This window comes from Syzygium oleosum, unplaced genomic scaffold, assembly GCF_021117445.2.
Source record: "Syzygium oleosum isolate NSW1041296 unplaced genomic scaffold, Sole_v2.1 Sole_v2.01, whole genome shotgun sequence".
In the NCBI taxonomy this organism is placed as follows: Eukaryota; Viridiplantae; Streptophyta; class Magnoliopsida; order Myrtales; family Myrtaceae; genus Syzygium; species Syzygium oleosum.
The window spans coordinates 35929319-35944487 of record NW_026607485.1 but is presented as its reverse complement, the minus strand read 5'-3'; the positions used below and the strand labels follow the sequence as shown (position 1 = coordinate 35944487).

General features: G+C 44.9%; 1 protein-coding gene across 3 annotated transcripts; it reads left to right on the top strand.

Annotated features, from left to right (window-relative positions):
• Positions 1-7915: 7915 nt before the first annotated feature.
• LOC115680178 (bifunctional 3-dehydroquinate dehydratase/shikimate dehydrogenase, chloroplastic-like) lies at positions 7916-13720 on the top strand. 3 transcript variants are annotated; one of them, XM_030603942.2, is made up of 10 exons: positions 7916-8181; positions 9805-9913; positions 10251-10469; positions 10907-11244; positions 11478-11541; positions 11828-11936; positions 12065-12220; positions 12339-12487; positions 12618-12780; positions 13535-13720. In XM_030603942.2, exons 1-10 carry the CDS (start codon positions 7985-7987, stop codon positions 13576-13578), a joined length of 1548 nt encoding a protein of 515 aa, XP_030459802.1. In that variant the 5' UTR covers positions 7916-7984; the 3' UTR covers positions 13579-13720. The 3 variants fall into 3 exon arrangements, with proteins under 3 accessions (XP_030459802.1, XP_056169013.1, XP_056169021.1); XM_056313038.1 differs by lacking the exon at positions 13535-13720 and having other exon boundaries at positions 12618-13444; XM_056313046.1 differs by lacking the exons at positions 7916-8181; positions 13535-13720 and adding an exon at positions 9561-9723 and having other exon boundaries at positions 12618-13444.
• Positions 13721-15169: the final 1449 nt, after the last annotated feature.

Sequence of the window (15169 nt, the reverse complement as noted above, 5' to 3'; positions counted from 1 at the left end):
ACTCGGTAACCAACCAGAGGCGAGGGCCAGCGAGATTAGACCTACTAGCCCCTATGAGGCCGACACTAATGGCTGGGTGAGGCTCGAACTTGTTAGCCGCTAATGAGGTCGGCCTTGTCAGTGGCTGGGTGAGACTCGCCCTCACCTCTAGCTAGTCACCGAGTTCCAGCAACCAGCTAGAGATTGAAGATGAAGGGAGGAAAAAAAAAGGGGAAAAACAAATAAATAAAATAAATAAATCACTAAAATATTATTAAAATTTTTCCGTGTCAACGCTAGCCGCACTACGTAGGATGGTTGACGCCCATGTCAACGCCGGCCAGCCAAAACTGATCGAATGGAATAAATTGGTACAAATGTAAAAACTTTAGAACTCAATTGGCACAAAAAAGATTTACGATCGAACTGGCACAATTCAATAGGTTTATGATTGTTTTGGTAATTTTCCCTTTTATGATTGTTTATATTGGGCCTATGAGGCACCTCAATTTCCTTCCAAAGGGCTTCGTGGGCCTTTTTCCCTCGTTTCCTCCGGCGAGCTGCAATGGGCTTTGTGGGCTCGAAGCCTGCACCAAGTGATTGTGATGCAATGAACCGGATCGATCCGGCCAGAAATTTCATGGTGTGTTTTTTTGAAGTATTTTTGGTCAATAAGATGCATTGCTTTCATTCATAAGCAGAACTAGAACCACAAAAGTGTCAGAAATTATGACATAGCAATGACCAAAGAGGATGGAGGGGTTTAATCGGCCAATTCGGACCGAGGGAATAGGTCCAAGGCAATGACCATATAGAACGTCGTACTTATCTGACCGAAGTACCATGTACTATGTAGATAGACGCACATCCAAGGCACGTTTTGAACGTTGGTTCGATAGGTCTCCCAACTTACTTTCAACGGGTTCGATCTCATCAAATTCCAACTAATTTCGAAGGGGAATCTCAGCCAAGAAATTGAAGATCATAACGAAATCTTGAGGGCGGAATTCACTGAAAAAGCTAAAAAAATTGGAGCCCTCGAAGGTGCTGTCGGGAATGAATTGTTCGATTGCCTGTCTCTAGCCACGTTGATAGATACGGTCATCTAATTCATTTATTATTGCGTGCTACCAGACCGGTCCACCCTCATTGAAAACGATACAAAGCAACTGTGATGGGGTGGGCGCATGTATGCAGATGTGAAAGAACCGGTTCCGATACCCTGATGAAATGTCCAGCCCAAAGGCGTAAGCCGATAGGCGCAGGGAGATGGGACGGATATAAGGAGCATATAGGAGTCATTGTAAATCGATGTGAGGCACTACTTCGATAGCCCCTCTTGTGTGCAAGTTGGATGAGCTGACCACGGCAATTCGACCGACGGGGGAGCGGACACATATATGCAAATGGGTGCAAGTTGGATCAGCTGATAGGGATGGACGCAAATACCCAAAAGGGATGGCACCGATTCTCGAATATCATGATAGAAAATTCAACTCAAAAGCGTAAGCCGGTAGACAGAGGGAAATAACGTATTGAACATGCTTATCAAGAAAAGGAATAACGACACGAACAGTCCATGAACTTTTGCTCAATGAGTAATGTGATCCCTGAATTTTTCATTTGTTTAATGTAATCCATGAACTTTAGCCTAATGTTCAATATATTCCTTGAACTTTTAATTTCTTCAATGTCGTCCATGAACTTTTAGTACATGCTCATTGCAGTCCCCCAGCTATACGAAAATGTTCAATTTAGTCCCTGAATGTGAAATAATAGAAGGACTACATTGAATATTTTTATATAGTTTAAGAACTGAATTGAACACGTACCGAAAATTCAGGGACGACTTTGAAGAAATTAAAAGTTTAAGGATCGCATTGCATATTAAGTTAAAATTAAGAGATCACATTAAATAAATTAAAAAATTTAAAATTATATTACACATTTTATCAAAATTCAGAACTGATTATGTCATTATTCTTTAAGAAAATCCGATACAATTGTCCAAGGAAAGGTTGTTGAAAAGGGGGAGGAATGCGCGGCAATTGCTGCCATGTGCGGAGTCTCCGAAATTATTGGAGGGCGACAAGGGAGAGGGTGGTTGGGAAAGGGAGACGTGTCGTTTGTCATTTGACATGGCCCAACAATAAATGTACCCCCTTGTCCACGTGCGACCCGGTCCCACCGGCCTCAATAACTTGCGTCCACTTATGCAATCATTCACTAAAACTTCAGCACATGCAGGAATGTGTGGGGCCCGAGGGTTTCCCCCTTCGTTTGGTGACACGTGGGGTTCTTTTGTTTTTTTTTTTAGCTATTTACCTCTATAGCTTATATGATACATAAGCTCTGAGCCCGAATTGATATAATTACATAAATGGTCTAGAAACTTTGATGTTCAATATTCAATATCGTGGCTCCTGAGCTTTAAGTAAATGTTCTATTTAATTCATAAATTATATGAAAATGTCAAATGTCATCCTTCAATTCATTCAAGTTCAGGGATAATATTAAAAACTTCCATATAATTTAAGGGCTAAATTAAACATGTACCAAGTGTTCATAGATCATATTGAATAAATTAAAAAATGGACTACATTGCACTTTAGACCAAAGTTCAAAAACTATTTGTGTGATTTTCCCTTACTAGTTCATAAATCATTCCCTATTTAGAATTCCAAGCTGGTATCTCGTGACGTATTTGCTCTAAACTAATTTTTGTCGAGCCAAAATTCCCAAATTAGTACCATTCGACACATTCACTCCAAATTAATTTCGGTTCCTCAGAAAATCCCAAATTTGTACCTTGACCCGAGTCTATCCTCCGTCGAATAAGTGTCAAATCCCTTTTATAGTCATTTGCCACGTGTATTGGACGATATGTTAAGGCACAATCAATTTGGGTCAAGGATACTTTTTTTCCGAGGTGAAAGTTAGTTTGGAGTGAATGTGTCATGGGGTACCGATTTAGGATTTTCTTGTGAGACGAAAATTAATTTAGGATAAATATATCATGGAATATCGACTTGGTGTTTTTAAGGGTATTAACACGATCTAAAGTTATAAATCCAAAAGTATTAGGAATGAAGGTATAGAACTATTCAATCTACATTTTCTTCTCCTCGAAAGTGATCCTACCGCTCTGAATCCAATCTCCCCAAGTCAGGTAACGTTTCCTGCACATTAACACATCTCTAACTCTAATCTCTCAATTTTCTGCACATGTCGTCTTCTAGACCAAAACCTTGATCAAAAACTCGTTCCACGATGCGATAATCCACAAGATTCTTTGGCGAGCTTATTGTGTATACATAATTTTGTCTATCTTATCGAATGCCGAGTCTAATACGAAGTTAACTCAACTCTCCTTCCATAGTTCCTTCCTCGCATGGCGACGGTGGTGGCACGGCAGTCGAGAAATATGGCAGCGTGGTGGATACTAGTGACCATGGAAAAGTTATTAATCGACGACTTTACATGGGTAACGAGAGCCGCATGCATGTACATATAACTTTCTCTCATGGTAAAAAAAAATTCCCTTTGTCGCCCATACGTCTCTCGATTGATAAGTTGATAACTTCTGATATGAAAAAATCTTATGATAAGCAGCTCTTTCTTGGTAAACTTTTGAGGAACTCCTCAGCTTCCCGCGTGGGAATCTAAGAGGGATGTCCACAATCTACTGTGAACGATCATGGACTGTATTGCTGCTGCATCATTGGAGGAAACAGGCGGCCGCCACCAGGAGCGGAAGCTGAGACGCTGAGGGCCAACGGCGTCGCCGCCCAGCTGGTGGGCGGGCGGCGAAACCTGGCCTCCGCCCTCCCATGCAGCCGCACATCTGGCTTCTATCTCTCTCTCTGACCACCTTCATCTCTCGGTGGACGTGTCAAACTGTCTTCAAACTGCCTTAGTTTTTCTGTCTTATTTTGGATTTCCCCTCCAACCCAGAAGAGCAGCAACGCCTATCTTTCCTTTTACTGCCCATGCTGCCCTCGCGTTCATTGAGGTGATCACCAACCGGCATTCTCTCATGGTTTCGTGCAATGCCAACCGTGTGCTCACACGTGGCTCGTGAGGATTCGATATGCACCACATGTTAGCGAATAGCGATTAATGGCAATGCTGAAAGGACGGGGAAAAGTGCCAAAAAAGTCCTAAACCTTTTGTATTAGTGCCAATTTAGTCCTAAACCTTTTTTTGGTGCCAATTCAGTCCTAAACCTTTTGCATTTGTGCCAATTTAGTCCTAAACCTTTTTTTGGTGCCAATTCAGTCCTAAACCTTTTAAATTGGTGCAAATTCAGTCCTAAACCTTTTGTTTTTGTGCCAATTTAGTCCTTCCGGTCAATTTTGATCGGATTTTGCCGACGTGGACGCCTGCCGGCCGGTCACCGGCGCTGACGTGGACAACTTTAATATTATTTTAATATTTTTTCGAATTTTTATTTTTTTTTCCACTTTTTCTTTTGTCTCTCCCTCCTCTCTCTAGCCGGTCGCCGGTCCAGCAACCGACGACCGGCCAGAGGCCAGAGGCCGGCGAGCTCGACCTCGCCGGCCACTGGCGAGGGCGGGCCTTGCCTTGGTCGGGCGAGGCTCGACCTCGCCAGATCCGGCGAGGTCGGGCCTTGCCCGACCATGGCGAGGCTCGAGCCCTCGCCGGAGGCCGCGGGCGAGGGCGAGCCTCGCCATGGTCGGCGAGGCTCGCCTCGCCTCGCCGGATCCCGACGAGGTCGGCCGGGCGAGGTTCAACCTCGCCCGATCCGGCGAGGTCGGGCCTCGCCCGACCATGGCGAGGGTCGCCCTAGCCGCATGCCTCCGGCGAGGGCTCGAGCCTCGCCTTGGTCGGGCGAGGCTCGACCTCGCCAGATCCGGCGAGGTCGGGCCTCGCCCAACCATGGCGAGGCTCGAGCCCTCACCGGAGGCCGTGGCAAGGGCGAGCCTTGCCCGACCATGGCGAGGCTCGAGCCCTCGCCCTCGCCTTGCCGGATCCGGCGAGGTCGCCGGGCGAGGTTCGACCTCGCCGGATCCGGCGAGGTCGGGCCTCGCCCGACCATGGCGAGGCTCGCCCTCGCCGCGGCCTCCCGGCGAGGGCTCGAGCCTCGCCTTGGTCGGGTGAGGGCTCGAGCCTCACCTTGGCCGGGCGAGGCTCGACCTCGCCGCCGGCGAGGTCGGGCCTCGCCCGACCATGGCGAGCCTCGCCCAACCATGGTGAGGCTCGCCCTCGCCGCGGCCTCCGGCGAGGGCTCAAGCCTCGCCATGGTCGGGCGAAGCCCGACCTCGCCGATCTGGCGAGGTCGAGCCTCGCCGACCAAGGCGAGGCCCGCCTCGCTGAGCGAGGCCGCCCTCGCCAGTGGCCGGCGAGGTCGAGCTCGCCGGCCTCTAGCCTCTGGCCGGTCGCCGGACCGGCGACCGGCCAGAGAGAGGAGGGAGAGACAAAAAAAAAGTGGAAAAAAAAAGAAAAAAGAAATAAAAAATTCAAAAAAATATTAAAATAATATTAAAGTTGTCCACGGCGGCGCCACGTCGGCGCCGGTGACCGGCCGCCGGCCGCGTCGGCAAAATTCGGTCAAAATTGACCGGAAGGACTAAATTGGCGCAAAAACAAAAGGTTTAGGACTGAATTGGCACCAATTTAAAATGTTTAGGACTGAATTGGCACCAAAAAAAGGTTTAGGACTAAATTGGCACCAATGCAAAAGGTTTAGGACTGAATTGGCACCAAAAAAAGGTTTATGACTAAATTGGCACTAATGCAAAAGATTTAGGACTTTTTTGGCACTTTTCCCTGAAAGGATGTATCAAGAACCGAAACAGAACGATCACGCAGAAATCAGAGAAAATAGACGATACACGAATTTACCCAGGTTCACCCTCGAATAGGGTTACGTTCTGCAAAGAGATTTCACTATATTTTCGGTTTACAGCCACTCAGCTCATTACAATGACCAGAAAAACGAGCAAAATATATATGTGCCTCAAACGGGCCTAAAACCTAAATCTATATGAAATCTCTTAATCTCGTACCATACGGACCAGCTTAAATAAAGTCGGGGGGCGCTGCCTAGGGGTGTCAATGGGTCGGGTCGGGTCGGGTTTTCATTATACCCGACCCGACCCGAAACAATGAATATGTGTGCTTGGCCCGACCCGAAACAAGACTCGAACATGATATAGCCACACAATTGGGTCGGTTCGGGTCATGTTCGGGTCGGGTCGGGTCGGGTTCGTGTTTTGGAAAGAGGGAACACCAAATTAGATATATAGACCAAAGCTCTCAAGAATGCTCTATTGGCAATAGCTTTCGTTATGCATAGATATATAGACCAAGACACACGGGAACACGACTCAATCGCCAAATTAGTAGAAGCTAAGTAAGTCGAACAATTTATGCTATTTCACGGATATTTGAACATTATTCGAAGAAAAGGAGTTCCAAGTTGGCACGATGCTGCCCCCTCACCACAATAAATTCAAAGAACGGTGAACAGAGAGCAAAGAAGTACACTGAGCCATCTCTTCACAAGTTCGTCTTCCAATATTCACTCAAAAGCCCAATACCGGCAGCATTGGAGTAGCTCCACTCTAAAGGAATTGCCAGAAGGCATTGCGCCGTTGTTTTTCCCTATGACCTCTTCGTTATGCACAAGAAATCAAACCAGTGAAGATCAGCTGCTAGAACAACAAGAAGTACACAAAAAATTGAACTGAGAAAACTCTCGATACAATCACACACCTTTTAATTCCATTCATCACGCAACAAAGAGGGAAAAGAGAAAAGCAAATGCAGGTAAGAACAGGACTTTCAACAAAGGATGGCACTTCCACTTCCAGTTGAGAAGCCAAACCAAACTCGAGAATTCAACCCACACCAGCACAGGTAAAAGCAATGAAAATAGGGCACGACCCAAGTCGCAGAGAGCCGGAATCACCCACGAATACAAATGCGGGAGACTAGAGCAACCCAACTCACCCGGACCGAAGACCGAACGCCGGTCGAGCGCCTGAACCCAGATGAGGGGAGCCGAAGCCGAGACCAACCCAGAACCGCAAACGATCCGATACAGGGGAGGAGAAGCCGGAGGCGGAGATTTTAACGCAAAATCTCAAGGCACACGTTCGATTCGACTGACCTCTCTCTTCTTCCTTCGCTCCCTTCCTCGCAGATTTACCTTCGTTGAACAGAGAACTTCTGGTCACGAACCCATGAGAATATTTCTGGAACACTGCAGAACCCTACTTCGCCGACTTGGTGATGCCAGCCGCAATCAGGGTGGCGCCGGCGGCGAAGACGCTGATCGTCGCCGCCAGTTGCCTTTGCGTCGCACTACTCGGTTGCAGATCCGGAGCTCTGGAAGAAGATGATAGATCGCGTCGCACTATCACAATAAACAAGGTTTGGGGCAGGCTTGGAGCAAGAAGAACAAATGGCTCTTGTTTGTTTTGGGTGGGCTTGTTTCGGACGGGTTCGGGTAGATCCAAAACAAGCTTAAGCTTTGTTTATACTGTTACCCAAACAAGTTAAGGCCAACCCGACCCAATGCGAAAATTCCTTGTTCGGGTCGGGTCGGGTCATGTTTGAGCGGGTATTTTTGACACCCCTAGCGCTGCCCCCGAACCCCCGCCCGCTGAGAGGGCAGCGGGGCACCCGTGTCGGGGGCGCTGCCCCCGAACCCCCGCATTTTGCACGCAGGGGTCACATATCGTCGTATAACACTTCAGTTTTCCTAAGGTCACGTGGGCGTATTCGGTGCGAGAAACAAGGGTCCCCGAAGTATTCGAGAACTCCAACAAATGCTTGGCACCTTAGGAAACACTTTCGTACACACCCACATGCCCGTATCCTTTTCACCCCCTGCTATGATTGGTGCCCCAATAATAAAGAGCTCAACAGTGACGGGTAGCCGCTCATGGTGCTGCTATAAAGAGTAGCGAACTTGGCCTCTCGCCCCATGCCAGTGTAGAACGTTTCTCACGCTGCCCTGAAACAGGTGACCTTGAGAATGGACGGGAATGGTGTGATGGTGTGCGCTCCGCTCGAGTGCGAGACCCTGGAAGGGATGCTGTCCTCCATGGACAGGGCCAAGGCGCACGGCGCCGACCTTGTCGAGCTCCGCGTTGACGCCATGTCCTTCGGCCGCATCTCCGAGGTCGAGGAGCTCATTCGGCGGCGCACTCTCCCGGCCATAGTCTCTTTCAGGTGATTCACACGTTCTAGCCCTCCCACATTGTCGCTCCAACTGAGGGAGCATGCGCTCCACAGTGCAGAGTCATTGAAAAGCTCAAGCTTCTTTCTTCTGGTCTCCTCTCTTTTCTCCCTTCTGTTCCCATTTCATTTGTTCTCTCTTTTCTGTCGTCTATTTAGAGAAATGATATGCATATACGGGTTGATTTCAATAATAATCGAATACACTAAATCCTTTATTTTTTTGGTAGCAATCCGACTTTCCGATAAAATACTGAGGTGGTAGCCACGTGACAACGTCATGACGTCCCAAGTTTTGGGCACCCGTATGCCATCTCGGCATTTCGCTAGCAAAATTATATGGACATTGGTAAAATGTATCGATTTTTAAGACACTTGAAGTCCAATGTATTGGAGGGTCGAATTGAAAGTTTAGAGATTTGATGTGAGAGACATTAATGTTCAGTGGAGGGTCACAAGTACGGTATCCATCAATATTCTTTTCATTCGAATTTACACAAGAGCGGTGTCGATGTTCGTAATTTACCAATAAGAGATATGGTCGAAAGAGAAAAATAGCGTGATGAAACATGCCCTACAACCTTTCACTTAAGTAGATCTGCAAAATAATTAAGGTAAGATCACAGTGGTTGGTGCATGGGCCACGCTGATTTTGAACCATCCAATTCGTTCTCGCCAAATCGCCAAATCGCTTAGTGCATCGAGTTTAGTACAATTTCTTGATATCCCTAACAAGATTTCACTTCAAATATTTCGTATGTTGTTTCATTGGAGACTTTATCTCGTCCACAAGAGAGTGCTCAAATTAAAATAATATTTTAAAGTCCACACTATACACAAGGGGGAAAAAATAAAATGAAAAATCAGGCACTTGTCTTTGTCTTACATTATTATTATTATTGTTATTATTGTTATTAATAATTTCCTTTTCCTTGGTCTCCGGAGCTTCAAGAGCTTGACACTGCTGGTCCCTATCGCCGGCATAACTGTTGCAGACCATTAATCTACTCTTTGTAAAAACAATATATACATTAAATATGGAAAGAAAAATGTCTTCCACTATTTAAAATGTTCTTACACAAGGTAGAAAAACTTAACCACGATAAATACTCGACGTTTCCTGCAAAAATATTGTGATTCAAATGCGTCCGCTATAATGATATGATTTCATAACGATAGTTGTGAGACCACGACTTTGGGCCGTTTTTGATAAAAATAAGAATGTCCATAGGAGCGGTAGTAAAACCAAATTGAATTACTCCAATGGCGATGCGGAACGATATAAGTTACCTAATTTAAAGTGACGGCACCACAGGAATTGCCCAGACTTATCACGACGGGTACCGTCGAAAGCAGTCCTCATGCCTAGACTCCAACCTTCGAAACCGATATGCCCTCTTGTGCAGATCCAGGAGCCAAAACTTTCTGGACGCCTCATCCATGATCGTGTGATCCGTGACTTGTGTGAGCATGATGCCAAAGAGCGACCGAGGGGTACACGAGACGTTATTAGTCTTGTCTGGTTTCACCCTTGTGGTTGTAGTCGTGCTGAATCGTCCAATCTGCATTAACTTGCTTGTCCAGAAATGTTCACTGACTCTTTACCTTGTTCCACAGGTTGAATTCCACAAGAGCTTCCCAGAGACAGAATGATAAGACCACTTGCTTGCAAGTGCTGCGGTTAGCGCTCGAATTGGATGTCGAGTTCGTCGAGATGGAACATGAGGTAAGCTAACCACAGGGAGAACCGCAACTATGTATGCGCTTTGAATTCATGAATGCATGTGGATTATTCAACAAGGATCGCAAAATGTCTGCGTTCGCAGGAGGACTTATGTCGAGTCGGATCGTTTGTTCCTTTTGCTCATTTTTCCATCAATGAACCAATTCTGGGTCCCGAGAGAAATTATCATTTTGATATCCGGAATTGAACCACTTTTTGTCTAAATGTGCCAAAACAAGAAGATTTGTATATCTGTTATCTCACATGTAACTGCTTTCTGTATTGGTTCCAAAGCGATGTCCAAACGTTTTGCATATCATAAGCGATCCCTGATTCGCAGGTGGTGTCTCACTTCGACATAAATGAACTGATGGACAAGCGTTCGAGCAGCAAAATAATCGTGTCGAGATACTTGAACGGTGAGAAAATGTCAAAGGAGAAGCTCGGGAACTTAATCGCCTCGATGCAATCCTCTGGGGGAGATGTTATTAAGGTCCTTGTCGAGGTGGATTACATCACGGATTTAGCTCCGATTTTCCAGCTCCTCACCAGTTGCCAGGTACTCGTAACTATTCACAGCTTGTGAGAACCATCACTTGAATGTTTTCAATGACATGGCTCTCATCATTATAAGGTTGTCTATTGCCCTGAAAGTTGTACATTTCTGTCTCAATATTGGGGAATTAGCAATACTTTGCATGTCTGTTTATGAAGAGTAGCACAAGATCAAGCTGTTTCAGGAAAATTGGAACGATAAATCTCACTGCAAATGAACTAAATAGAGATTGATTAGAAATGTGGCCACTCTAGCTAGCCATGGGAACAATGTACCTTTAGTTAGCGAATTCGGCTTTTACCGTTGATGTACTTATCGGGTTGCTGGAACGAAAACCAGCTTTTAACAGTAGTAGTAAGGTCAAAATGGACATTATCTTTGCAAATTATATGATTAATCACGTAGCGTAAGTCATAAAATTGACCACGATTTGTCGTCAGGTTCCACTAATTGCCACCACGGTCGGCGACAGAGGGCTGATAAGCCAGTTGCTGGGGCCGAAGTTTGGTGGCTTCTTGGCATATGGGTCACTGGAAGGAGCGATTCCCGGTCTGCCGACGCTGGCTAGCCTCAAGCAAGTATACAAGATTGAGCACATGAATGCGGACACCAAGGTCTTCGGCGTCATATCGAACCCAGTCAGGCACAGCAAAGGGCCACTCCTCCACAACCCGAGCTTCCGATATGTCGGGTTCAACGGTATCTACGTCCCTATGCTCGTTGATGACATCAAGGAATTCTTCAAGGTCTATAACAGTCAAGATTTCGCAGGCTTCAGGTACGCTATTTCGTTCTTATTGGATAAGAACCCGGAGATCATAAACCTGTCGGAATTTCATCGCGCTTTTTTCCTTGCAATTCATGTAGTCTTTGCTCGTGGTAGGCAGTTCTCCTAGATTAGAGTACATTTCCAACTTTAGGCTCCTCTTTTTTGTTTGAAGTCAAGGTCTTGTTGGATATTTGAAATGCAAAGTCTTGTTGTCTTTTTCTTCTTGTGAAAAAATTTTGCAGTGTGGGAATTCCACATAAGGAAGCAGCAGGTGCTTGCTGTGATGAAGTTCATCCACTAGCTAAGGTCTGGAGACTTGAACCAATGTACAACCCTTTGAGACTTTCTCTCCTTCTTGTCCCTTCTTTTCTCGTCAATCTTTAGTTTGCATTTCTGGTATCTTTTCCTTAGTTTTTGGCCTAGGCGTGAGTGAGGGACTGAAATGAGGTGAAACATAATGTTGATCCTGGTAAAGATGCATGCACGATAGATCGATTTTGCGAGCAAATTGTTTTGGTCTCTGTCATGATCATGGCCTTTGTTCTTTGCTACACATGAAGCTCATGGCCTTGTTTCCTTGTGCCCAATTTAGTCTATTGGAGCTGTGAACACTATAGTAAGGAGGCCTACTGATGGGAAGCTGATTGGGTACAATACTGATTGTGAGGCTTCAATCACTGCTATAGAGGATGCTCTGAGAGGTAACTAAACTAGTCTCCATCGGAACGACCATCCGAGTTTTTCTCGTCCTAGTTTCTAGAATTGTTTTCCTTATGTAATAGGATCGATTTGGGATGAGTTTTGACCCGAATTGACTGATGATGAACAGAAAGACATGCCGCTAATGGGGAAGCCAGAGCAATGGACACATCTCCAATTGCAGGGAAGGCATTTGTATTGGTTGGAGCCGGAGGAGCCGGAAGAGCTTTGGCCTTCGGCGCCAAGAGTCGCGGAGCCCGAGTCTTCGTCTTCAACCGCAATTTCAGTGAGTAATCCCAGCATATATTGGTCTTGCCTAAGCTCACTCTAACAAACCAAACCAAACCAAACCTTTTTCCAAGAAGCTGACTTCACTGATGGCCCGTCTTGCAAATGTTAAAAAGAGAGAGCAAAAGCCCTAGCCGATGCGGTTTCAGGAGAAGCCATCGGGTACGAACACTTGGACACGTTCCGCCCCGAGGAAGGGATGATCCTGGCGAACGCATCGGCCGTCGGAATGGAGCCGCACACCGATGAGAGCCCCGTTTCCAAGGTTTGTCTCCTCCTCTCTGTTTTCCCTCCTTAAATGAACAGATGTCTGCATTGAGACTCATGTTGTTCAAGATAGAATCTGTCATTATTCCAACTAATTTTTCGGTAATTGGACGATGAAATGTGTTTAGGGGGTGTTGGGAGCATATGAGCTGGTGTTTGATGCAGTATACACACCAAGGAACACAAGGCTATTGCAAGAGGCAGCACAAGCAGGGGCCATTGCGGTGAGTGGTGTTGAGATGTTCATCAGACAGGCCCTCAATCAATTCAGACTCTTCACCAGTGGCTTAGGTATCCTCTTCCTAAATACACACACATTACATAGCTTTCTTTTTCCATACGGATATCCGGACTTTTCGACTCTCGACTAATCTCGACTGGCTCGCTATCCATCTTGCCAAACTCTCTTTTTTCTGTTATTTTCCATGTTTCTTTCTAGTTCACAATTCGGGGAATCTTGTTCGGATTTGTCTTCTGGTACTGCATTCGGGAGATCGATTTCCATGGACGTCAGGGCGACGAGTTTACCTGCACATCTATAAAAACAAGGTTTCGTAGAAGAGTAACACACGCCATGCACGGCAGGATGTTGTTGAGTACCCACTGCGAAAATCAATAACAGGGGGAAGCTCCCTCTAGGGCTAGGTTGGAGATTGCCCTAGAGTTCTTTGCCACTGGGGGCCCGGAATGCGAGCTCTGCAATCGAAGCGTGCTGCATCCATGTGTTCCTTATTTTAACGTGTCGGTGCCCGCATTCTTCAGCTCCCTATTGGGTCATAATCCTTTTCTTGCCCCGACCTTAGCAATGTCCAGCTTATTTGTACAACTCGTGGTCCAGTTATGGTCTTTTAAGGACATGCCAAGGTCCAGATTCCGCGCACCGGTAGTGAACACAATAAGAAAAATCTTCCCAATACTTGGCGCGCTTCATCGGCGGGCCAATACATAATCAAAAGCATATTTTCTTTGATCGTAAAATACGGAAAAAGATTTCAACCTGCTCTAAGATTAGTGATTTTTCTGATTTTTGTTGTACTTTTTGCAGCTCCGGAGGAATTCATGCGCAAGCTTGTGTTGGAACAATTCTGAAGTCATTGCTGCTAGATTCAGCTCATTTTGTAATCCTCGAAGTGCCTTCATTATTAAAGAGAAATCTGTTCACTTCCATCCATAACAAGATGTATATCCGAGAACATTATCATTATCATATGCGTACCGTGGTTCCTCTTTACGTGCCGATTCGTGTCGACATATAAAAGTTAGGCGTGCCGCAGTGTGCTCGATTGTTTTTGTCTATGTTATTCGTGTTTTACCTAATGCCGTGCCGTGCAGGCATGCCTCGCCCCCACTACTCAATCGCTAAGTTGGAAACCGCATTTACTTTTCTTTCTCCTATTAAATACACAATTTAAACTATTAATTAAAAGTTAGGTGGCATTATATACAGATTTTATGTAATTTTAAATTTTTAACGATTATTTAATTCAATTTAACGGCATTAGTAGAAGGCTGTAGACTTAAACGGCACGGTTCAAATTTTTTTTTTTATTCCGACGCTTCTATAAGTATTTCCTACATTCAACCAATTTGTATAAGTTTTCATTAGTTCTCTCTCTTTTTTTAAAAAAAATTTGATTTGATTTTTGATAATGCTAAAAAATATTTGCATTGATTGCTATTTTCCTTTAATATCTTATTAATTTTACTTTTCAACTCCTGTACAATCTATGACCACAAAAAAAAAGAACTCCTTTTCAATCATTTCCAAATCAACCGGTAAGATATCAGTTGCCCATACTAAACTTTGCGAATGAAAAGTTATGAGATGAAATTGCACATCAAGTCAAGTCAAGCTAGAGGCATTTCGGTACACATTTTTCGGAAAACAACTTTTGAAAAGCTGCGTTTGCATAATGCGTACGGTGAACATCCACAATTACAATGCTTACAAAGTTACGGTGATTTGCCGTAAAATTTAGATAGCTGTTTTGCTCAATTTTAAAGGGGTTGATACCACGAAAAACCCTAAACTGATACACCTGAGATAAATTTACTCCAAATTCCACCAAAAACCCCAATGACTTGAGTCATTTCGAAATGTACGCTTCAATTGTTGTTTCACCTCCCAAAAGCAAAGTTGGCTTGACAAGCGCAACGTAGATAAGAGAAAGTCCAAATATGATTTTTAATGCAAACAATGAAACTAGGCAATGAGGGCGCTGCCGCCGCCCGACATTGCAGTGAATGGCCAGCAATGGTGGCGATGGCCGGCATCATATTAAAAATCAGATTCGGACCAAAACTATATCGTTTTAACCTTTTATTTCATGTTTTACTCACGTCATCGCATGTTAGAGAGAGGAAATATTAAAAAAAAATCACGTCAAAATTTTTCGTTGATCAAATTGAACGGAATTGATAAAAGAATTCGATTACATCAATTTAATAAATTTTATGACTGCATTACATTTCTCATCAGTTTTACGATTCAATCGCATTTTCTTAACAAGTTTTAAGATTTTTTGGCGCGTGCAACGAGACAGACCATTTATTACTCTTTCTTTGAACAACTTTCTAGGAATTGACCGAGCAGCTTCAACAGAAGTGTCCGTAAGAGAGATTGGCCAAATTGCAATTTGCGAGCTAATGACTCGATCTGGGAACGCATGTCTATAAGTAC